The 23121-nt window shown below is 44.2% G+C and overlaps 5 protein-coding genes across 6 annotated transcripts; 1 reads left to right on the top strand and 4 right to left on the bottom strand.

The window, feature by feature from the left end:
- Positions 1–28: 28 nt before the first annotated feature.
- ddx41 (DEAD (Asp-Glu-Ala-Asp) box polypeptide 41) lies at positions 29–5289 on the bottom strand. Its single transcript, XM_084692406.1, has 17 exons — positions 5110–5289; positions 4611–4706; positions 3847–3997; positions 3645–3719; positions 3398–3458; positions 3162–3298; positions 2955–3027; positions 2685–2838; positions 2411–2547; positions 2083–2245; positions 1788–1919; positions 1570–1641; positions 1357–1453; positions 999–1148; positions 817–888; positions 589–699; positions 29–278 (listed from the first exon to the last, which is right to left on the bottom strand). The coding sequence occupies exons 1-17, from the start codon at positions 5134–5136 to the stop codon at positions 142–144; spliced, it is 1845 nt and encodes a 614-aa protein (XP_084548532.1). The 5' UTR covers positions 5137–5289; the 3' UTR covers positions 29–141.
- A 1665-nt stretch (positions 5290–6954) lies between these two features.
- fam193b (family with sequence similarity 193 member B) lies at positions 6955–13286 on the bottom strand. The gene is made up of 10 exons (XM_084692235.1): positions 12993–13286; positions 11806–12048; positions 11127–11313; positions 10293–10508; positions 9759–10167; positions 9348–9531; positions 8958–9191; positions 7705–8809; positions 7529–7604; positions 6955–7399 (listed from the first exon to the last, which is right to left on the bottom strand). Exons 1-10 carry the CDS (start codon positions 13146–13148, stop codon positions 7303–7305), a joined length of 2907 nt encoding a protein of 968 aa, XP_084548361.1. The 5' UTR covers positions 13149–13286; the 3' UTR covers positions 6955–7302.
- Positions 13287–13921: 635 nt separating this feature from the next.
- On the top strand, positions 13922–17385 carry mxd3 (MAX dimerization protein 3). 2 transcript variants are annotated; one of them, XM_084692238.1, is made up of 7 exons: positions 14113–14306; positions 14647–14760; positions 14940–15045; positions 15159–15188; positions 15382–15496; positions 15759–15924; positions 16075–17385. In XM_084692238.1, the coding sequence occupies exons 2-7, from the start codon at positions 14757–14759 to the stop codon at positions 16191–16193; spliced, it is 540 nt and encodes a 179-aa protein (XP_084548364.1). In that variant the 5' UTR covers positions 14113–14306; positions 14647–14756; the 3' UTR covers positions 16194–17385. The 2 variants fall into 2 exon arrangements, with proteins under 2 accessions (XP_084548362.1, XP_084548364.1); XM_084692236.1 differs by lacking the exon at positions 14647–14760 and having other exon boundaries at positions 13922–14306.
- Positions 17386–17495: 110 nt separating this feature from the next.
- On the bottom strand, positions 17496–20783 carry prelid1a (PRELI domain containing 1a). The gene is made up of 6 exons (XM_084692296.1): positions 20658–20783; positions 20129–20263; positions 19615–19840; positions 19279–19392; positions 18944–19022; positions 17496–18848 (listed from the first exon to the last, which is right to left on the bottom strand). The coding sequence occupies exons 2-6, from the start codon at positions 20218–20220 to the stop codon at positions 18727–18729; spliced, it is 633 nt and encodes a 210-aa protein (XP_084548422.1). The 5' UTR covers positions 20221–20263; positions 20658–20783; the 3' UTR covers positions 17496–18726.
- Positions 20784–21987: 1204 nt separating this feature from the next.
- On the bottom strand, positions 21988–23121 carry npy7r (neuropeptide Y receptor Y7). Its single transcript, XM_084699102.1, has one exon. It carries the CDS (start codon positions 23119–23121, stop codon positions 21988–21990), a length of 1134 nt encoding a protein of 377 aa, XP_084555228.1.

Below are 23121 nucleotides of genomic sequence, written 5' to 3'. Positions count from 1 at the left end.
ACCCATATCTCAATAAGTCATCTCTGGCAACAAAAAGGAAGTCCATTTTAATTGAAAACATAATTCACACGACTGTACAATTCACTGAGCATGTCTACTGGTGGCTCAAAATCCGAGAGATTTAGAGCCTCAAACGTGTCGTTAGAAGTCCATGGAGCTGTGAGCCAGGTAGTCCTTGCGTCCAATGTTGGTGACCTGTTTGGTCTGCATGGCCTCCAGCTTAGGGCAGTCGGTGATACGATGACCCAGACCACCACAGAACGTACAGCCTCTCTCCCCTGGGGAGACAAGACCAATCAGGGTGTTACACAAGGAGCTGAGGCCTGTGCCAAAACTTTTCAAAAGTTGTGAATAAGTAAAAATGTGAATTTACTTAAAAGTATTTTTTTTATTTATTAATGTAATTTTTATTGTGAATATGGATAATAGAAAGACACAGTAAAAATAGAGTGAGTTCTATTTCTGAACACAAAAAGAAAATGACAAAATATTCAGGACAGGAAGGGAATAGTGAGAACGTGAAAGAGACTGAAAATGAGGGAGCCGGAGGGAGAGGATGGTGAAAGACAGAGAGACGGAGAGACGTGCCTCCGATGTCCAGCATGGTCTCGTCTCCTGTCTGGAGCACCTGGAGGACCGGAGGCACCTTCTGCTTGGCCTCGATCAGCAGAGCTTTGAGATCCATCAGCACCGACTCATCTGCACAACAACACACAGACACAGGTTGTAGCAAACACTAGAATACCCTGGGGGCTATGGATAGAGGAAATCCTTCTGTTGACATTTGTTAATTGTATGATATTGGTTACTGCTTACCGCAGCCTTTGTTGATGAAGGTTGTTGCAATACCAGTTTTCCCAGATCTACCAGTTCTTCCAATCCTGTGGACTGAAATATGGGAATTTATATGAAGTAGGGGATTTCCGACAGTAGCTTTAAAATATGAGTTAAAAACAAGGTGGGAAAAAGCAGGGCCTAGGTGTTAAAGAGGCCCTCACCATAGTTTTCTATCTCCTCTGGCATGTCGTAGTTCACCACGTGTTGAATGGCGGGAAAGTCCAGACCTTTGGAAGCCACGTCTGTGGCCACAAGCACATCTTTCTTCCCTTCCTTAAATGCTTCGATGGCTTTGGTTCTCTCCTCCTGGTCTGGAAACATCCAGAAGGATCAAATCAGGTTTCAGGACAAACATACAGCCGAATCTCGAGATTTGAGGGTGACAACACATGGAGAAGGCGATGGCTGAAATGTGTGAAGGAAGGAGGACACCTAGTGGTGCGAGATTGCAACTGCAGATAAGGGGAACAGGCTGGACCCAGTACCCTTATGAACACCACTGTTCATTAGATGTCTAACCTTTCCCTCCGTGGATGGCCACTGCCTCCACTCCTTTCAGCAGCAGGTACTCGTGGATGGCGTCCACGTCGGCTTTCTTCTCCGCAAACATCAACACCTAGAACAGAAAAAAAAAAGAAGATGGTTCTGAACTCAGTGAACAAACAAGAGTCCGGCGTCAAGACATCCTGTCAAGCTGGATTGTGGGAAGTTTCGACCGCAGTGTGAACTCACAGGAGGTGGGGTTTTCTGCAGGCACTCCAGCAGGTATACCATCTTGGCCTCTTCCTTCACATACTCTACTTCCTGTACACACAGGGAGACAGCGCATTAGCTACACCTAGCTGGTTTATGAAAACGCTAAAAAGACTAACGATATCCCAACAATAGGATCTGGCATGTTGTCAAATTCTAATAAAATTCCACAGTGCTATATTGCCTGGTGAGCTTACCTGAATGACATCCAAGCTGGCAGCTCCGGCCCTGCCTACGTTTATGGTGATGGGTTTGACCAGGGCACTCTTAGCAAAGTTTGCGATCTTCTTTGGCATGGTGGCACTAAAGAGAAGTGTCTGTCTCTGACCCTGTAGGATGACAGTGCTGTTACATAACTGCTTCGAGACACATCCTGCTTTGTGTATGACGATAAGGAAAGTGACCACTGTCCACTATAACGACACGGTTGAGATTCTCCCATGGTTCCACCAGTCTCCTGGGCAGGCTACACCTCTCCCAACGGGGGCTGACCTTAAAGTAGGAGAAGATGGTCCTGATGTCCTCCTCGAAGCCCATGTCAATCATCCTGTCAGCCTCGTCCAGGGCCAGGTAGCGGCAGATGTCCAGGCTAATCATCTTCTTCTGGAGCAGGTCCATCAGCCTGCCAGGGGTGGCCACCATCATGTGGACCCCCCTGCAACCCAGTGAGGAGACAAACAATCAGACCAGGACTGAAGCCCTTAGACGGAAGCAACTGAAACCCAGTTCCTCTCGACTTTAAATACGACAACAAAGTAACCCGATCCGTGCATTGACATACACTTGTGTTCTGTTGTTGACCCCAGCAGCCAGGACTTACTGATTGACCACCTCCATCTGCTCTTTGACGGACATGCCTCCGATGCAGAGGGCAGAGCGCAGCTGAGGGGCTCCCTCCTCCTCCAGCAGCTTGCAGTAGTACTCTATGATACTGTGGGTCTGCCTCGCCAACTCTCTCTGGAAAGGAACCAGGACAACTGTCACCATACCGCTGTTATATACTCTCATCTAAGAATGTGTCTTTCAGATGCTTAGTCTCTCTCCCGATGCTTAGTTCAAGCTCAAATGATGTTGGACCCGAGTTGAGGACTCACCGAGGGGCAAATGATGAGTCCATAGGGCCCTTCTCTCTTGCAGAAGGGCAGCCTCTTCTCCTGCTCCAGGGAGAACATGATGATGGGCAGGGTGAAGACCAGGGTCTTTCCTGACCCAGTGAAGGCGATGCCAATCATATCTCTGCCTGACAGACTTCATACAAACAGGAGCAACGTCACCGATGAGACAGAAACACGACCAGACCCTGAAGTCAAGACAAGTAGCCAGGAATGCTAGAGAGGGGAGACAGGAGGACTGGGTCGACTCACACAGTAGGGATTCCCTGGACCTGAATAGGTGTGGGATGCACAATCCCTTTCTTCTTCAAACCTTTCATAACAGCTGGAAGCACAATTCGAGAAACATAAGACGTAATATATATAAGACATCATAAAGTGAGTTTATTTTGAATGAAAATATGATAGCAGGTACGTTAGAAGATTAATGGTGAGTGGGTGCAGTGCAGTGTATCTCACCTTGTGGAAACTTCATCTCCCTGAAAGTCTTAATAGGAGCAGGGACACCGTCTCCGTCCACCAGGATGTGGAACTTCTTCCTGACGCGCTCGTGTCTGGCAGGGGGCATGTTTAGGATGTACCGCGGAGCCTTCCAGCTGGACAGGACAATTATAGTGAGAGGACAGGCGAGGGTTAACACAAGCTTTACATCATAAGCCCCAAGGCCTTAATTTGAACCCAACCATGGAACTTACCTTGTTTTGATTGGATCGTCATATATGATGCCTTTAGCCATCTCTTTCACTGACATGAGAGCTGACCCCAAGAGAAACAAGATGTTTAATCTCAAGATAATGAGAAATGCTGACATAGCGAATATTCATTGAGTGCATGGGTGGCATGTAATAAGAGTCATAACCACCTCTTTGACGGAGCCAATACCCTTTTCAACCTGCTACATTTCACAGTATGAAGGCAGGTTGGAATCTGGTAATAGTTTACCTCTGCCCTCAGCAACGCTCTCCAGAATCTTCTCTTCCTCCTTCAGCTGTTTCTCCTTGGCCGACTCCTTACGGGCTACGAACAGAATGAAACAGCACAGGGGCTTAGCACTAAACATGATGCCTACTTCTCATGGCCTCACTGCTGGACCATTGTAACATATTCTTATACACTGTTGACATGAACACTCAGAATGTGGTACCTTCTGCTTTCTCCTTGAGGTGCTGGTGCTGGTCCAGGAGGCTGACGTTGGAGCGAGGCCCCAGACCCTCCTCTTCATCCCTCTGCTCTCCTCCGCTGTCCTTCTGATCCTCCTCCACTGCCTTCCCTCGCAGACGCAGCATCTTCTGCAACTGTAGAACAGGAGAAGGAATAACAACCGGGCTGAAATCAAAGTCTTTTATGTGCGATTTATGAAGAGCATGTGTGATAATCCATGTAAGTAATATGATAAGTGATGTTTGAGAATTATTAACTACAGGATTATAGAGGCAATTGAATCCAGTGGCGGTTCTACAGTGCCCCTTTTACAGTGCCCCTGTAAAAAGCCCCCCCCCCCACGGTGACCCTCCTGAGCTGACTGAATAATATATATATATGTATAATTTAATTTTTTTCTTCAGGGGTTCATGCCAACCTTTTGCAGCATTGTCCTACTGTATTTAATTTCAAATTTTTGACGGCCCGACCTAATTGTTTCAATTGAAACTCTATGTACAAAATGAAAGTTTCTATGATTTTAATGTAAAGCAAAATTATAGTATTTAACATTTAAATATAATTTGTTTCCATTTTTTATGTGCCCCACTGATTAACACTGGCCCCACCAGTAAAATTTGTCTACAACCGCCACTGATTGAATCTGATTGTTTTCAGGACGCAAAACAGCACTTATAGGCTACATGGCATGCTTCATATGGATAGGTGTGAAACAATCTGGACATTAGTTAACTGATGTGTAGATACCATTTGGTGCTTTCGTATTTTAACGGGAACGTATGGAACATAGGTGTCATCTTCAGATCTCTCTGATCCCGATTTTTCCTCCTCGCCGTAAGATCTCTGTTGTAGACACAAGAGGACAGACAATATTTAGTTCATCTCCAGTTTTAAATGCCCTATACGTATTAGCATGACCATCCAATTACCCAGGCTGAGGATAAATTGTATTAAATTCACCAATATAGTCTAGCTATCTAATACATGTATTGCTTGATGGCTAGGTTATGGTTGAGCCAAATTGAAATATTATTTCATAACCCAATTACCTCTATAAAGGAACAGAATTTGTGTAAATAACTATGCTAGCTTGTGCAACTCGAAATAGAGCACCCCATGCCATGATGATGTGTTCCATTGCATGGGGTTTAGCCTACAGGCTACAGTAAACACTCTAGCTAGCTAGCTAGCACTGCACAGGATTAATCCAAAACAAAATGCTAACGCGTGAAAGCTAATCACTTACCTTTTTGAGTCGATTTTCCGCCTCCATTGTTATAGGTGTTAGTTGTCAAATATATACGCTCTTCTGTCCTACTTATGACCATGAAACAATACAACAAAACGCTGCTTCTTTTCTTCCTTCGGGGATGCAGTTGGCTAGTACTAGCCTACAAACGCACCAAGAACGAAGTCGGTTTGTTTCTGTACGGGAAGCTGAGAAGGACATTATGTTGCTGTAATGGACGTTTCCCCAAAGCAAAGCAACTTCGTTTAACACTATAACTCGGGATAAAACTATTAAAAAAGCAAACAACACACTTTATTTTTCAAAACTGTCATGTTTTAATCTTTCTGAACGAAAGATTTTCACAGTATCAAAAGTGAATAATAAAAAACAGAAAAGCCAACATACACTTGGCTATTTATGGTATTATAAATCTACATTCCAAACATTTAAGATAATGTCCTCTAGTTGAATATAACCTGGATAGGATCAGATGTAGAACAGGAAAACAAAGTTCGTAACAGATTTTTAGGAAAAGAAAACATCCCATCTCAAGGATTCTCCAACAAATTGCTTTGATTCAATTAAAACACAAGCCCCACTTCCCATCACTATGCTAACTCTTGATTCTTATTTTCTCATCAGAGGGATAATCAAGGTCCAAGATTGTGGAAGGGGAGTGATAGCCAAGGAAGCAGTGGAGGAGGTTTTGCTAAGAGCACAGAATGACCTATGATCACGAAAACTGTCCTTATGTACAAATGTTGAAATGATTGGATGAAGCAGAAGTATGCCATGGTCTTGAGGAAGCTGTCTTGCACCAGTGTACGTTCAGCTGTAAGAGCTGTACAACTGCAGCAGTTTGAGACTTTAATGAGGCAGACAGTGGTCCATTTCTCCACTGAAGCGCACTGAAATAAAATGTATGATTACTGGACAACCGAGAAAGGAAAATAAAAAAAGAGTTGGGAACATGTTTCAAGCCAGAACTATATCAAAAACCACCATGGGGGGAGATATCAGCTCAATTAAAATACCAGAGGGATAAAATTGTTTTAAGGAAGATATACCCAGTGACTAATGTTAGGCATCGCCAGTTATCTGATTTGGATAAAATAGAAGTTTTCAGAATCACTTTTAAATATCATGCACAAGGGGGCTCTGGCTTCATTCATCACATCTTGTATGATGTAGGTAGATTAAAGTGTTAAACAAACACAGTAATTGAATAAATATATATACTTTTTTTCAGATCAAGTTTATATTAGTGTCGTATTGATTACTTCGCAAACGTTCATGTTTTAAAAAACAAAAACATTTCATGTAACAATTTTATACAAAAACCGTGGTAGGACATTGGGTGCCTATGTCATGCCATTTCATCCATCTTTGTTGATTGCTTTAGAAATTGCATTAAAAACAAAAACTACAGAATGAGATAATCCAAATGCCACAACACCTGACGCTACCAGTCACAACCTAATGCAGAGTTTAGCCAGTGAATCAGTGGATTGAATAGGGTCAGTTAAATCTATGGCACAATCTATGCAGTACGGTTGAGTTTAGGTGACATGGGTGCCATAACAACCTACACGAGGACAGTGGATATGTCTTTTTCCCCTTAACTGACACTGGAAAAAAAATCTATCTGTGGGGTCACCTTCACAATACTTTCTTCTTAAAATCATTGTAAAATGATATAAAGCTGGAACGTCCTCACATTCTCATCACAGAAATGGTGTGAAGCGGCCAGAGGAGCAAGAACAACTGCAACAAAAACAGGAATGAGCAACAGAGTACCTTTGGAGTACCAAACCGAACCAATAGGAATCCAGAGGTTTAACAATGTTAAAATGTGCCACATTTGCAATAAAACACTTTTATTGTAAGGTAACTGTTTACATACTACATTAAATGAAGCACACAGATGAAGCGGGTCAGACAAAGTTGATTATTTTCCATTTTTGCAACTCGTTTTGTGATCATCACCAAGATAGCAAAAGTTGGAGTTGGCCTTGTGAGATATCCCTGGCTAGTAGCCAATAGGATTATAGTCCTTCTGAATGGAAAACGATGCTGCCCCAGGGTCCCTTGGCTTTGCGACGAAGAGGAGGAGGAAGTGGGAATGAGTAAAAAGGCCTCCGGCCAATCAGGGTTCTATTGACAGTTATGTTGGGAACTTGAGAGTTCTTTAGTCCGGGGCCCATCAAGTTATTGAGCTGCATTTGAAGAAACCTTTTTGAGGCTAAAGTTGGACCAGTTCACTGCTACCTTCTGGCGGGTTTGTTTAGCAGAATCAAGGCAAAACCTGCAGCAGAAAGAGAAAGAGACAGATAAGGAGAGCTTCAGATGACCACAATCAATCAGAGAACATTCTGACAGCATGACTGCCATTTGGCCTCTGCAGTGCACAGGTTCCTCCACATTCAGTGCCTACCTTTTGAAGTATTCCACCTCACGATCAATCTCATCCATTTCTGTAGCATCTACATCTTTCGGCAGAAAAACATCATCTAGGAAATGAAGAGAGTCACAGTAAAAGGGCTGCCACACACATACATGCACTACTACACCATAGTTTATAAATGAGAGTCATTGTCTGACATAGCGTACCAATAGCAGGGCCAGATTTCTCGCCCTTGTTCTTGTTCTTCTTATTCTTCCCCTTGGGCTGCTGCTGCTGTCCATTTGTAGGAGCAGTGGAGTGACCTCTGCCCTCTGACTCCTGTTCCGAGCGACCGCCACGTGTCTCTGCGTCAGCCTTGCCCCTTTGGGTGTTTGAGACCCCGCAGGCTGTTCCGTTGGTCGCCTGTCTGGGTGGCCTGGACTCTGTGGGGTTCTTGGGTACGGTTCTCTGGCTGTCTGCAGAGGGTAGGGGCTGAGGTGGAGGGGGCTGTCGGGACCCGATCTTATAACTGTTAGATCCCAAGTCTGCCCCCTTGCTCATCAATTCGTTCCCAGAGGCAGCTTTGGTGGGTTTGGCTGGGTTCTGCTCAGTCAGAGGCTGTTCCTGCCTTTGCTGCTGCTTTTTACCCTTCTTGGCTTTAGCAGCACCAGCCCCAGCAGCGGCAAAGTTCCTGGGATCCAAGACATCCTCCTTAGGCTTGGCAGCAGCAGGGACCGGGGTCTGCTGCTGGCTGTCCGGCCCAGACGAAGGACACATCTCTGGGGAACGAATGCGGATGAGCTTGGACAGATTGGGTGTGGAGTGCAGCCGCTGGACGTCTTTGGGCCCGGTTGCAGCCCCGGGGGTAGCCCCGGTAGCAGCTCCGGGGGCAGCCCCTGCGGCGGCGGTTGTGTTGGAGGAGGAGAGGCTGTGTGCTTCCTCCCAGCCGTTCACCAGGTCCAAATGGCTCTTGAAGGTGCCCAGGGAGAGAGGGGCCAGGTCCAGGTCGATCTGTTGCAGGTCTGAGGAGCCGTTGAGGTGTGACAGCAGGTGGTTGCCCTCCAGCGTGGCCGCCTTCTTAGGGAAATCGTTGACATCCAGGTTGAGGTCATACATGCTAAAAGAGGCCCGGATAGAGTCCTTGATGGTGTTCTTGATCTCCTCCAGCCGGCTGGTGAGGAAGCTGTTGACCCGCTCCAGCTCCAGCTGGGGCCACTCCAGTAATCGGCTGGCGTCCGAGCCCTCAGGGCTGGGATCGTCTGCAGGCTCTGGAGGGGTGGATGGGGGGTCGCTGCCTCCAGCCTCCATGCAGCCATGCGACTTCTCCTTTTCCTGACACAGTGGAGAGAGAGATAGAGAGTGGCAGAGAAAGAAAAAGAAACAATAATCAGTAAATAAATGCAATTCATGATGAATAAACATAATAAATGCCATACATATAGGTAACACCTAGTATATACTCCATTCTCGTCTCTCTTACCTTCTTCTTCTGTTTATGACGGGCCCGTTTGGCTGCCTTGGCACTGTTGATGGGTTTGGGCTCTGAGTTGTTGATGAAGTCCAACAGTTCGTCGACATCCCGGTTGTCGATTGCGCTGGCGACGCCCGGCTCTGAGTCTTGTTGCAGAGGCAGCTCTTCCTTGCGTCTGGTCAGACGGGATCGTAGCTTCTCCCGGATCTCGGCATAGTTACGACTCGTCGGTGCAGCAGGAGGCTGGACGTGGAGAAAACTGATTTAGCGTTCACTTCTCTTAATTGCATATTTTAGAGGAAACAACTTTTGGCATTTTAACAAAAGCAATGGATGGTCCATATATCTGTTTTATCATCAGAAAATACGGCCAACATTGCAGCTAAAGATGACACTTACTGCATTGTGTCCGAAGAACTCGCAGTAGCAGCAGTCGCAATACTTCCCATCCTTCTGGTTGGTGGAGGAAGAGGCACAGGAGCTCCTCTCAGAGCTGCTGTCCTCGTCCTCCCCCTCCTCCAGCTCCGACGGAGCGTGGCACAACGTCCCGTTAGCCAGCTTGTGTCCTTTACACGCCTGGTCCCTGAGGGAAGGACACACAGGGACAGACAAGTCAGACGACGTGTAGAGCAAAGCAATGGAATAGAGAACAGCCCAGTACTAGATAAAAAAACTAAACGAATATGTCATGTGGCGCATTAGGGCTTAAGAGAAGCATCAAACCTGACCTACTGTATTTTAAACCTCAAATACCCACCACTGGGTAAATGGACAACAATCTCAATAACAACAGCCATGCTCCAGACTAACCTGCAGGCCCCTGCTGTCAGATGTCCTACGTTGGAGGTGGCCACTGTCGCACCGCTGTTTCCGTTACAGGGGTGGTTACAGCCCATGAGGGACCCCCCCAGTTTGCTGTGCTGAGTGTTGACAGCAGGAATGTGGGAGTTCTTGCAGGGGCTAGGCTTGTGGAGGGCCGTGGGGCTGTCCGGCCCAGAGGAGAGCTTGGCTGTTGGGCTGTGGAGGTTTGGTACCAGCGGGGAGAAGGGAGCGTGAGCAGCGAGGCCGGGACTGGGAGAGGAAGGGACGTGGCCGTGTGTTCCCGAGCTCTGCTTGGGCGGCAGGAGAGAGGAATGCTGGGAGGAGAGACCAGTGGGGCTGTTGGGGGGCACAGACAGGTCCGAGTGTTGGTGGTGATCACTGGGATGGAAGGCTTCGCCTGGGGGAGAAACAGAAAAAGTCAAGAAAGAGTCTTTCAGCAAGGAGATTCTAGACCTAAACTGAAGTATCTTTTAAAATGTATGGGAAATTGTGATAAATGATAAAGATGGGCAAGCTTCACACCTGGCGGAGTTGGTCTTCTGCACATGGTCTTGAAGTGCTTGGGGGTGGTCTTACAGAGGTCAGAGGTAGAATGGGGGTTGCCAGGAGACGTTACGCTGGAATTCTGGGATGAGGGGTGACTGTAGGGGCACACTTTGGCCCCTGAGGTCTTAGCAGATTTCCCAGGTGCCTCATGAGAACCTCGTTTCTCATGACAGACTGGTCCCCTTGTTCCACCTGGAGGTGTAGAGGCGACTACATTACACACAGCAACCAGCATCTGCTCATTCACGTCATACTCTGGTTGTCATGTCTTTTTTATCCAATATGAAACTAATGTTTAACTTCTGCCACAACAACAATGCTGGTACTAACTAGTGATGCACCAAAATGAAAATTCTGGGCCGAAACCAAAACTTCAAGATACACTTGGCTGAACACCGAAACTGTTTGTCTTTTGTGCTTATCAAAAAAAAAAAGATATATTTTTTAAATAATTGTATCAATATTAGACTGCAAACATTTCAATTTCGGCATTGTACCCCTCTAGAAATGTCTGTTGAACAAACACTGCAGATTGCAAATTTGATGTTCTTATCAGAAACATTTAAGTATTTCCACATCACTGACACAATCCCCCTTTGCTGGGTAGCGCTGTGATAATGGCTGTATCGAACAGGACTGAAATCTGAGTGCTGCTGAGCACTGTGGGGCGGGGCAGCATTTATTTTTGGCTCATATTTTTGGCCTCTTCTCGCCAAAAAACAAAAATGCCATTTTCGGCAGAAACCTTTTGGATATATGACATTTTTGGTGCATCCCTAGTTAAAGGATAACTGGGTTGGGTTAGCAGACCTTGCTGTGAGTGTGAGGCTGCATTGTGGTTGCAGTGGACCCCTCCATTGCTGTGGGCAGAGTTCCAGAGGCCAGACAGCTTGTGGGCTGACAGGAAGGAGCTGGGGTCCCAGTCGACAGAACTGTGCTCTGGGTACCCATTCCCACAACTCTGGGATTTGCAGGAGGACGAGTGTGACAACGGTACCTGAAACAAAAGAGGACAGGCACAAGGCTACTTTAGAAGGCTTTTTTAAATGTGACATGATATTTAGCACCACAATAAATTGGCCGGCCTGCGGCTTTTGTGCCAGTCAGGCTGTCCAAGTGGCTATTCCACAGATGCACAGTGCACCTCTTTTTCTGTGCATTGTCTTGTTAAAAGGTGCACTTCCATTCAACCAAAAACTGCAAGGAAGAACCAAGCGGTGCACCCGTCTTTTATCTTTATGTAGGTCCTGAGCACGGCGAGACTTTATATGAAGCACTGGGCCATAGTCCAACGAGGCCATGTGTCCCTCCGCTACAGATATCAATAAGCATACCCCTGCTCAGGGGTGGGAGGGATATTCCATCATATATCCTCCTACATTCATCTCTGACATCTCTGCTACACTAAACCGAAAGTCCCATCACATAGCCTACCTCATCCAAGCTACCATAACGACCAGTGTGGTCCTTTCATGCCTGTCATACTGACCGGTGTGGGCTCCTCCTGGGCACTCCGCCTCTCCTCCTCCTCCACGCTCTTCCGGCAGCTCTGGCAGATCCAGAGGGGCACCTCTCCCAGGAGAGACTGGGACAGGGAGGGCACCGCGTCAGCCAGCTTACGGCCCACCGTGTCTGCCAGCTTCGCCCCGTGACCTCCAGGGAGACCGTTCACAGAGTTTGCCCCCCAGTCCTTGAACTCACGATGACACAGTAGGCAGCAGGTGTGCATAGGCTGATGGAGGATGTAAGTGGGAAAAGGTAGGTCTTAAACACTGCTGTTGGCTCAGAGTTTACTAACTTAAGCACTTAAGGATATGATTAAGCAGGTAAGCGAGTCCCATGTGAGGGTATTTCTCCATAAGAAGTAAAGCAGCGCATTAAATATGTTCTATGATCGCAGCCTCTGCATGGTGAAAATCACGTGAAGGTTACCTATCGAGGCAACTTGGTTTCACTTTACACAAGGCACACAGATTCATATTCATGACGTCCACCTCAACTTTACGCTTGGTTGACTGCAATAAATTCTAACGTATGATGGTCTACCATAACACAAAGCTCGCTGACTGATAAAACACAGCTAACATGCATGATTCTGCTGTAGACAATGAGCAATTCAGTATTAACCACGCAGAGCCAGCTGTGTTGTGAAAACTATAAAGCAATGATCGGCACATATAACGTTGGATAGCTAGTAAAAACTGCCTGGTGCAGTTACCACTAATAGTCTGTAAGTGTAAACTTTAACTGCAAGCTAGTCTGACATCCAGATTCGATTATGGCACTTCGAAGCCAGCATTTACGACGTGTCCGATGCACGCGCACAACAATGTCAAACTTATAACTGGTATTGTAGCTAACAGATACAAACAAGCAGGTTATTTTTTGGCTTGCCAGCATTTGGTATACTGATGTGGATGTCTTTTTGCTTGCATGCACAATTTATAGCTAATGAGTTATTTATTTATTTAGCTGGCAAGCTAGCTAGCAAATGGATCTACCCCGACCACGTTACGGAAACGAAAATAAAACATAAACCCTTGTTCATTGTGCACCCATAGAATCCAATCCACAACTTAAAACACGTAAATATATACATATAAAAGCAGCCATGTGACTTTGATGGCTGGTTAGCTGCCTAAGTTATGTTCAAATGCTAGCAAGAAAGCTAGCTACCTGATTCGCCCTGGTGGCCAGTCTATCCAGCCCTGCATCTCCGCCACCACCGCCAGCTGCATCGCCGGGAGAGACGGGGTTCTTCGATATGTTCTGCTGTCCAGGCACCAGCTCCTTGTGCCCGACTCCTTGTTGTTTGCTTTTCTTCCTTGCCATTACTCAAGTGTTCGTGGTATCCTTTGGCCAAGTTTGCACCAGTTTGGAGGGTTTACACACACAGTTTATGTTCTTCTAGGATCACAAATGTTCCCTATCTTCTCCAGTCAAGACAACAGTCAATATGGCGGAGAACTGGCACACTGTGGAGTTCATAGGTCAAAGTTACTGCTGGCAATTTAGCTTCAAGTCGTGTGTACATGTCTCTGCTTCAATGTGATACAGGCCACCATGATAAGTGAGGCAAATTCGCCACCATGATAAGTGAGGGCATTTGCTCTTGGTTGTCGATATTGCACCGTTTGACGATGCCTGCATTTGCACAACTTAGTACATTCACTTTAGTTTATTTTTTTATAATTCATCCATCATTTAAATATATGAGCCATTTACAATATACATTATGACATTATTTACTCTGTGGCTTTAACAGAACGTTATTATTAACATTATGTAAATTAATTAAATACACTTAACGTATATTGAGTCGTCGAACTTTGTGAGGTAAATAGTTCTTTGGTAGACGAATGTAAATGTAATTAAAACATTTATAGACTACAGTGTTGACTGAATATGTTCTACAATGTGTATTGATTGGTAATATTATATTACCAATCAATAAATACATATTGATTTACTGATATACATATTTCTCACACTGACAGGACAAGAACTGGTACCTGGTCAAGCTCAAGCTAAAATGTTTTTACTGAAACCCAGTAGGCTACCTAAAATTATAAAGACTTTCTGAAAATAAATTGCCAGACTAAAGCAGCACATGTTAGAAAACGGGTTTCCCAAAAGCAATCTTAACTGAGTTCAATTCTGGTGCATGTTTCTAAGTTTCCTTAGTGAGTAAAGCCCCCGTCTCTATCTTCATGATTCAAAGTAAAGGCGCGCACTTTAGAACTTGGAAAACAAGAGTGGGAGCGGTAGTAGAAAGAGAGGGGTGGCCTAATGACGTAAACTACATAGACAGGCTAGTTTCTTTTGGTAGGGAGTCAGAATTGCAGACGTTGCATTACTGTGTTTTAGCCCAGACTGTCATTGTGATAGATCGCAATAGTCTTTATACTCAAGTTATTAAAATGGAAGCGAACATTTGCAGCATCCAGGTACTTCTTCAAGCCGCCGAATTTTTGGAGAGAAGAGAACGAGGTAGGCTGCGGATGGCCAATAACCTAGGTTACTTGTCTCTGTTTGAGAAATGCAACTAATAATAGATATTAATGCATTCAATTTAAATACGTTATCGATCAACTGTTTTTAAAAGAAAAGCGTAAGCGTTTTACAAGTCGATGCAGTACCTCAGATATCAATGTAGTCGAGCCCTCCTGTTTGACTCAGTGACCTAGATTTCGGGCAAATCATTGTACACAAAGGCGCCAAGTCTACAGCAGTTTGAAATGTATCCGAAAGCGGACATTGCACATATTAAATGAAAAGGATGATGTTCCCACTGTTTTATCTGTCGTCTGTGCAATTGTTTTGTAAACAGCAGTTCAGCCACATAAAATATAATGTTGTCATCAAAAATGAGGATGGCGCCAAAACCCAAAAGCAAAACGTCAACAGTAGCCTTGACAGCACAGTTGTCTCAAAGATAGAATGGGTAGGCCTACTCGCTTTGCTTAAAAACAAATGTAGTAAATTACAAATGTAAACAAATGTAGTAAATTACAAATGTAACTTGATGCTAATTGATCTTGCAAGTAGTAGTTGTTGCCTAATGTGGTACTTTCTGTCGCTAAGAGGCTTGTCTTTGAAACGGGTGACGTTTCTCTTCTGCAGAAGCAGAACACGGGTATGCATCATCAGCGCTGCCTTGCCACAGCCCAAGGGAGTCCGATAAGAAAAACAAGCAGAAGAACAAGAAGATACCTGCTGGTAGCAACAGGTGATTCCATTACATAACAGACTACTGTACTAGACATAGGGTGTGGTTCTGAGAGGCTTGACAGAGATGGTTAATGGTGGACAAAAACTTACACTGTTTGCGTGTGTTCTCAGGTCTGTTCACAACGAGCTGGAAAAGCACAGGTACTTTTTACACTTCTATCCTCAATTACTGTCAAACTGGGTAAATAAATTGCCTACATTTTAGAAGTAACAGTAATATTATATGATCATAATGTAATGTTAGTATAATAATAAAATCCCATTTATTATGAACATGATTTTCAAATTGGTGATCTTAGTTCATACTGACAGGTTTGTTTAATGTGCCGTACAGGCGAGCTCAGCTGAAGCACTGCTTAGAGCAGTTGAAGGAGCAGGTTCCTCTATCGTCTGATTCCACGAGAAACACCACTCTCAACCTGCTCAGACGAGCTCAGCTCCACATTAAGGTAAACACACAGATGGCTAGTTCTCCCAGCCTGTCTCTCTCAGCTCCCTCTCAACCTACTATGGATCTCTCGAGCCGTGACATCCGCTGTGACGTCGTCTGTTGTCCCATTTCTGCCTCCTACTTCACTTCCTCTATCCCTCTCTTTATCTCATTGTCTGTGCTCTCTCTGACTCCCATTGTGTACTGGCTACCGTTGACGTCACTTTCCCTTTTTATACCGTACTTATTCCTCCCCCACCTGTCTCTGCTCCTGCCTTTAGAAGCTGCAGCAGCAGGACGAGCGTGCTGAGCAGGTGAAGGGGCGCCTGCGCTGGGAGCAGAGGGAGCTGCAGGTGAGGCTGGATCACCTGCAGGGCAGCACTGAGAGGATGAGGAACAACAGCCTGGGCTCCACCATGTCCTCCGAGCGCTCTGACTCCGACAGAGGTAGGCACCACCCCCTGGAGGAGTGCCCCCCACCCCCCTCCCCGTCCTTAAAGGCATTAGCTGGGGATATAAATTGATGACGGAAACAGCTATACTAGGCGTGACGTCATGGAACGTTGCTGATGTGGTTTGTTTTTGTTGCCATTACAGAGGATGTGGAGGTGGATGTGGAGAGCATCGTGTTTGATTGCTTGGATTCTGACAGCCTGGGTGGCACTCACACTGAGGTGGACCACTGCTACTCTAGCCCTGACAGGGTGTGGCTATGACAGCACTTCATCCACACTGGCCCAGGTGGAAGGAAACAAGGAGAGAAGGAGAAGAAACAAACATTCCAAAAGAGAAAAACAAAACAAAAAAGACTACTAAAAAGAGAAGATGCAGCACAGACAACATGACTGTCCAGGTGGCTTATGACATCGCTGACAAAGTGACTTATTACAGTTATTTAACTGTAATACTCACTCAATATTCACTCTGTGTGAGTACAGAATAACTTATTTTTGCTCAATTGAGCACAGTCCAATCGCACTGAGTAGCAATTTCATGTCCTGGGTGCGAAATCCAAAAAAGCATCCTTTACAAAAAGGAACATCACTGATTTTTTAATTGAACCTTTGTTTCAACCTGTAACTTTTAAAGAGGTGCTGAACTTGTTATTGTCACTTGCCATGAGTGTTGTACAAATGACACCAGTCCTATTAGATCTATAATCTACATTTGAAGGACTCTTTTTAATACAGTATTTATATTTTGGATGAGGCCTTTAATATGGGTTCTAATCCCCACTATCTACAGCTTTTCTTCAGCTAACAAGCTTAATTTCAGGTGTATCATTGTAATGTACAGCTTGCACTTATCCAGTAGTCTGAATTATGTATATCTAATGAAACAATAGCTGTTTTTATTTTATTTAGTTGTGGTCTGTTGCACAAACCATCCACCCAGCACTTCATCCATCTAGTAAGGGTTGTGGGAATATCATTCTGAATGGTGCTTTTACTGAACAGGTCTTATTTGCACATTTTCATATCTGACATGCAAGTCGTGTCAGTACCACAGACTGTTTGTGCTCCATTAATTGGTTCACAAACATTTAATTAAATGCACCAATTTAATCAAAACTGACTGGTTAAACTAATGTAACATGAAATGCAGTCATCCATTGGTCTCTATTGGGGTTGTATCTATATTTTGTTCATGCATGCAATTGTTGCACCATTGTCAGGGAAGTGGTGACCAAAAAGAACTAGTAATATCTTTTATGCAACTTTTGCTGTATTACAAAGATACATTTGATTCTCTGATGTGTGTTGTGCCTTCAGGATTGTAAATATAAAATGCCTTATGATTGTGTATTTCATTACAGCAAAACATGTATGCATTCACTTTTCTGTCCTCCCAGTAACATTATGTAGCATTTTCTACTAGCCTTTTGTATCAATAAATATTTTATTTAATTTGACCTGTTTTCATTTTTTTAAGTACCGGTAGTACTTGGTTGTTTTATATGAAAGGTGAATTGTCATGACCTGGGTCACAGAACGATGAGAGAAAAACTAGAGGTAATGTACATGAAATAGGAAATTATGGTTTAATAAGAAGCATATTCCATTTGTAAAACAGTACATCTTTTCATGATCGGTTTTCATTCGATTAGCTAGGCATATTAAAATCAGATGTTGAATATTTAATATCTTACTTTTTCACAATTCAAGCATAAGTACAGATATTGATATCCACAGCAATCCTGTCTTTCACAATTTCAAAAGTCTCCTGTCCTAAAGCACTCAGTACCAGTCTATTAATTTATAAGCAATGACTGAAAATAATGTGGATCCATCATCACATCAATAACTTCAATTTGAAGCAATGAAATACCATTTTGAAAGAGCTCAGTAACTGAAATCAAAAATCCAGAAGTGTGGACAAACCAAGATTGAATGACAATTATCATACAGGTTTGCTTTAAGCCGTTTTTAAAACATACTATAGCTGAATCATGAGTATTTATATATTATAGATTATATTAATATCAAAATCCTAAAATCGGGGCGATGATAAGGTATATTGACAGTCATCTTACACCATTAGACAGACTGTCTGGATCATGTAAGGAGGTATAAAGCGTGACAAATCTGCATTGACTCTTGTAATAAGAAAGACTAGAAAAAGCACATAGCTGGAGAGGCAGATGGGACCAGAGGTTGAACATGTAAGTTCTATGCTTGGGGAAGGGCCATTACAAATACTGAAACACCCCGGGTCTCCAAGCCACTCATCCATACAACAATACCGTCTGAGAGATGGAGATGAGGTTTAAACCTGTCCAGTAGCACAATGCTCCATCTCCATGAGTCACCCACTTGTCAAGGTGTTCTAAAGAGACAAAACAAGATGGCAAGAAAATCCTGACTACCTGAACCCAGATCAGATGCGAGTCCAGTCTGTAGTAGTCAAGAACGTAAAGGTCACTGAGAAAGTTACATCATCTTACCTATAGGCTGGATAAACATAAATGATAACACTTTTTTCAAATGAAAAAAGTGAAACTTAACAGGTATAACAAGATACTACATGGCAACAACGGAAAAAACATACAAATACATTGACTACTCCAGTGGTATTTCATCAATGAATTCAAACTAAAATGTTGTGTCAGTATGCATTTACCAAGTAATACCACTTTACCGTAAACTGGTAAAGACACTGAAAATATAAACAGTGACTGAAGAATGGTGGCCCCAGCACCTGTGATCAAGGTCCTTGGATATCTACACTACACCCCACCCCTCCCGTCCCTCAAACATATTGTTTCTTCTGGGCCTGGGAGGCCAAGTCTTTGGCTTTCTCTTTGGCAGCCAGAGCCGTCTCCCTCGCCCTCTCTGTAGCCGTCTCTGCCAAAGTCTTGGATGGTGTCTCGCCTGAAGGAGAGAAGTTTAGACAAATTAAATATAGTTCAAAATACTATACAAAACATAATAAATGGCAATGTGTCCCCTTTCAAACAATAGCTTACCTTGCATTTTCCCCAGGACATATTCAAACCCCTTCATGGTCTTAGTAGCACTTGTCTTGAACCTTGCAAGACCAAATTCCTGGAAATGGAGGGTAAAGAAAAGGTGAACAAAACCCAGAATTGCAATAATCGTGATGATGATTTTTGCCATAATCCAGAAGCCCTTTTGTCCTGACAAACTATTGCCAACACAAGCTTGTGTCTTATTTATGGCTTGTCAAATGCAGTTATAATGGATGAAATATGGGTGTTATTATTAAAACAGTACAGCATCTCTCGCCTCAAGCCCACTCCCCATACATCCTATGAGAGGAAAGCCCTTTCAACACACTCACCTGAATGGCCCTAGACAGGCCATATACTTTAGAGGAGATCCAGGCCTCTCGCTTTATCTCTGTCCAGCTGGTGTTTTCAGGGTTAATTCTATACTCACAGCGCTCCTCCACAGACTACCACAAAGGGGAAGGAACACACACCAAAGAGACCACATCAGCACACACCCTTCTGAGCCTTCATAATGAGCTTAAAAATACATGGGTACTTTGTTAAGATCCTCTTATTTTAACTATACAGTGTCTTAAGTTACTGTATCTAAACATGCAGATGGGTTCACATAAAATAAGCCAATATTGATACTATTACACTCAGTTAGGGTGCAGACCCTATCTTACCATGAGGCGTGCATGGCTGATGTTCCATGAGACTGTGGTCATGGTCCTGGTTATAGGGTCCACTATGGAATCCTCTATGATGTACGCTGAGCTGGCCATGTGCACAGGCAGGTATTTCTCTGCCCATCTTGGTGCCCGGCTGGTTTTGGTCAACAGTCGTCTGGAAATAAGGCAGTTGCCTGGGGTCACCTCCCGGAAAATGATGTCCTCAGTAAGAACATGATTACTGGGGAGAGAAAATATGATAGAAGATAGCTGGAGCAAGGTATAAAACAGTGTCATTCATAATGTTGTTATTGGTAATATATAGATAATAATAAATTATAATAATAGAGCTCTACATCATTATTGCATCTGAAAAAGCTAAACCTAAAGCACTAGTGTTTAGCTAAGAGGTTTTCACCCAGCACAGCATTTGTATGTGGTATTTGAATAGACTTGCTATTTACGGTGCGTTTAGGCTCCTTGGGGTTAACTAGAGATTAGTATATTTCTTCACTGTGCATACTCATACCTGTAAGGGTTGGGATATCGCTGCCAGAACGCAATGCATACTTGGTCCCAGGTACTTTTCAAAAGACCCGCACAGACGAAATACTTCACCATTGTTTCGCTATAGGGTGGGCTTCCTCGGGAAATAACCTGTTTTCTGAAGAAATGTTTTTTTGTTGGAGTTAAGACTAGCTTGCCTGTGACAGCTGCACAGAAAAACCTAGCTCGTGTACCATGTCAATATAATACACAATAGTTAGCAGTAACACCACAACATAAAGCTACTTCCTCTGTCACCATAACCACACGGTAGGTAAAATATAAAATCACAGGCAAATTGCTGTCACGCCCGCGATTAGTTCAGTTCTTCTGACATGGTTAGTGTAGTAAGCTTGGAATCAACTTGCTAAGCTATCCAACCATCCAGCTAGCAAGCTATGGTCGTGGTCGACTAGCGAGGAAGTTCACGCCATGAAAGCATTTCCCTGATATGACCTAAAATGGATCAAATCATGTTTATATTAGAATAGGGAAAATTAAAGATCAATTACCAGGTTGGCAAACGCCTTTCTTATAAAGATGGTTGCATTTCTACTACTACTTCCAATATAATTTTAGCCGAGCTGCTACATGTCAAGTGAGACGCGGACCAAAAGGGAAGGTCAGAATATACGCTGTTTCCGGTGAGTAAATTTTTTGTATGCGTTGTTATTTATGACCAATAGGTGGCAGACAATTACTGTGTCATGTAGAATTAAAGCGCGTCCTAATCTGTCCGTCCCCATCTGTCAGTGACTATTCTAGCGAAAGATTTCCACTACCTTTTTATGATGTTCACGGGATTTAGGAATCCCTATTCTAAAACCCATATTCTGCTAAATCTGTTTTTCATCCAAGAAGATAGGCCCTACATGACAATAATTGTTCCTAATATTTGTTTCTTATGGGAGCATTGTTCATTATAATCTTCATGTATTTAATTCCCTCAGGGAAGGACCTTCAATATGTTTGTTGTATGAGACTGTAATGTTTGAAATCCTATATTATCTATTTTTCAATCACAGCACTCTGTAGCTACAGTGGACAACCACAACACAATTTCTTTATTAATGACCAGAACATTCACTTGTTTTTCTCTGTCATAGATTTCTTCTAAACATTTTTGATTGAATGGACTGCATAAAGAAACGGAAGATTCAAAGCACTAGTTCAATGAACAAAAGGTTGTATCTTATGACTTATTTAGAAGGCCTAAGGATGAATGCTTTTTGCGTGCTTACCAAGTGACTACCGTCATTCTGTAAGAATAATATAAATGGTTTGCTTGTTAAGTAAAGGCACAACCTGCACAAAACAGTTGTTTATGTTTTTGAGATACATCCACACATTTGAAAGAACACCAACATTACATGAAAAAGCAGCAGTTCCAATTCCAATGGCAAATATCCTGCCATTTACCCACCCAGAGCAATTATGGACATAATTGGTATCCTAGAAAATTACTCTTTAGAAGAATCGTGATGTCACTTCACAGATGAAAATATACAGCCTCACAATTTCAAAAAGCTAAAAATGAGTGTAATCCTTGCAAGGTCAATTCATGTAGTTTAACCTGCAATTGCCCTGCAATGGCAACTTATATACAGTACATATGGTTTTAACGTTTTAAACATCTTGAAATGTATTTGACAAGAGTACCACTAACAGAGGTGAAAGGCCTCAGATCAAATATTTCACATGCACTAACATTTAACACTCCCCATTGTAAGGTATTCAAGGTAAATAATTCAAGTCAGAAGTTTGTAATTTCACCTCAAGCCAGTGGTCCATAACATCTGTCACATTTGTGTTCTATATGTACTTAGTATGAGTCACAGGGCCTCAAACAGCAGTGGGAGGATGTCCACCATTGCGCCCATTCAGAGTCACCCCCCTCATGGATCTGGTCCTGAAGGAGCCCTCAGGGTGGATGGAGTCCTGTTTGTCCTCGCAACGGAACACCATGAGGAAGCCATTCCTGTAGTTCTTATTCATCCACCCGTAGAGGAGTGGGTTAGCGAAAGTAGAGCACATGGCCACAATGTGGAAGACGGTGTAGATGAGCTTGTACTCCTTCAGCCTCAGCGCCAGGTCCAGGTCACTAGCCAGCTGGAACACGTGGAAGGGCAGCCAGCAGGTGGCGAACACCACCACCACCAGAGCCAGCATCTTGGTGGTCTTCTTCCTGCGCTTCAAACTGTCACTACGGCTGGAGGGGCTGACGTGGTTCTTCAGCTTGACCCAGATGCAGATGTAGGCATAGCTGATGATGGCCAGGGGAAGGACGTACTGCAGGACCAGCATGGAGAAGCTGTAGATGACCCCGTCCCAGCTGGTTCCATGGGGCCACTTCTCAGAGCAGACTGCAAAGCGCAGGTTCATGGAGGGGATCTCCTCGTAGCGATACTCTCTGAAGATGGCCAGTGGCCCAGCCAGGATGGAGGACATGGTCCAGGTCAGCGCCATTATGAGGAAGCTGGAACGCCAAGTGAGCCGCTGGCCCAGGTGGAACACGATGCAGCGGTAGCGCTCCAGGGCGATGACCGTCAGGGTCAGGATGGACACGTGCACGCTCAAGGCCTGGGCAAAGGGCACCATGTGGCACAGCACTGCGCCAAACTTCCACTCATCCAGGAGAGTGTAGACCAGAGTGAAGGGCAGGCACAGGGTGTCCACCAACAAATCTGCCACAGCCAGGTTGGCAATGAAGAAGTTGGTGACCGTGCGCATGTTCCTGAAGCGGACAATCATGTAGATTACCAGGGCGTTGCCCACCAGGCCCAGCAGGATGATGAGAGAGTAGGCTGTGATGAGCGTGATCTGGACCCACAGATGCTTGGTAATGTCAGTGTGGAAGTCGGGGCGGTGGGGGTACATGCTGTCGTTACCCAGGCTCCCTTGTGGCGAATGTGCGACTTCGGTTTCAACGCTTGCCACGCCTTCATCGGTGCTGTTTAACATATCTGAGGGGCTCAT

Source organism: Hypomesus nipponensis, chromosome 1 (assembly GCF_054491055.1).
Source record: "Hypomesus nipponensis isolate SF chromosome 1, ASM5449105v1, whole genome shotgun sequence".
Classification (NCBI taxonomy): domain Eukaryota; kingdom Metazoa; phylum Chordata; class Actinopteri; order Osmeriformes; family Osmeridae; genus Hypomesus; species Hypomesus nipponensis.
The sequence above is the reverse complement of the archived record's forward strand: the minus strand, read 5'-3'. Positions and strand labels throughout refer to the sequence as shown.

Coding starts and splice junctions, on each gene's coding strand:
- mxd3 (XM_084692236.1), top strand. CDS start 14,027: ATGATTCAAAGTAAAGGCGCGCACTTTAGAACTTGGAAAACAAGAGTG. Junction 14,307..14,939: donor TTTGGAGAGAAGAGAACGAG/GTAGGCTGCGGA, acceptor TCTCTTCTGCAG/AAGCAGAACACGGGTATGCA. Junction 15,497..15,758: donor GAGCTCAGCTCCACATTAAG/GTAAACACACAG, acceptor TCCTGCCTTTAG/AAGCTGCAGCAGCAGGACGA.
- ddx41 (XM_084692406.1), bottom strand. CDS start 5,136: ATGGAGGCGGAAAATCGACTCAAAAAG. Junction 2,548..2,684: donor GACTCATCATTTGCCCCTCG/GTGAGTCCTCAA, acceptor GTTCCTTTCCAG/AGAGAGTTGGCGAGGCAGAC. Junction 279..588: donor GACCATGCTGGACATCGGAG/GCACGTCTCTCC, acceptor TTGTCTCCCCAG/GGGAGAGAGGCTGTACGTTC.
- npy7r (XM_084699102.1), bottom strand. CDS start 23,121: ATGAGCCCCTCAGATATGTTAAACAGCACCGATGAAGGCGTGGCAAGC.
- fam193b (XM_084692235.1), bottom strand. CDS start 13,148: ATGGCAAGGAAGAAAAGCAAACAACAAGGAGTCGGGCACAAGGAGCTG. Junction 9,532..9,758: donor CTGACAGCAGGGGCCTGCAG/GTTAGTCTGGAG, acceptor TCCTTCCCTCAG/GGACCAGGCGTGTAAAGGAC. Junction 7,400..7,528: donor GAGGTGGAATACTTCAAAAG/GTAGGCACTGAA, acceptor TTTCTGCTGCAG/GTTTTGCCTTGATTCTGCTA.
- prelid1a (XM_084692296.1), bottom strand. CDS start 20,220: ATGGTGAAGTATTTCGTCTGTGCGGGTCTTTTGAAAAGTACCTGGGAC. Junction 19,393..19,614: donor TCAGCCATGCACGCCTCATG/GTAAGATAGGGT, acceptor CCTTTGTGGTAG/TCTGTGGAGGAGCGCTGTGA. Junction 19,023..19,278: donor GCCTGTCTAGGGCCATTCAG/GTGAGTGTGTTG, acceptor CTCCATTTCCAG/GAATTTGGTCTTGCAAGGTT.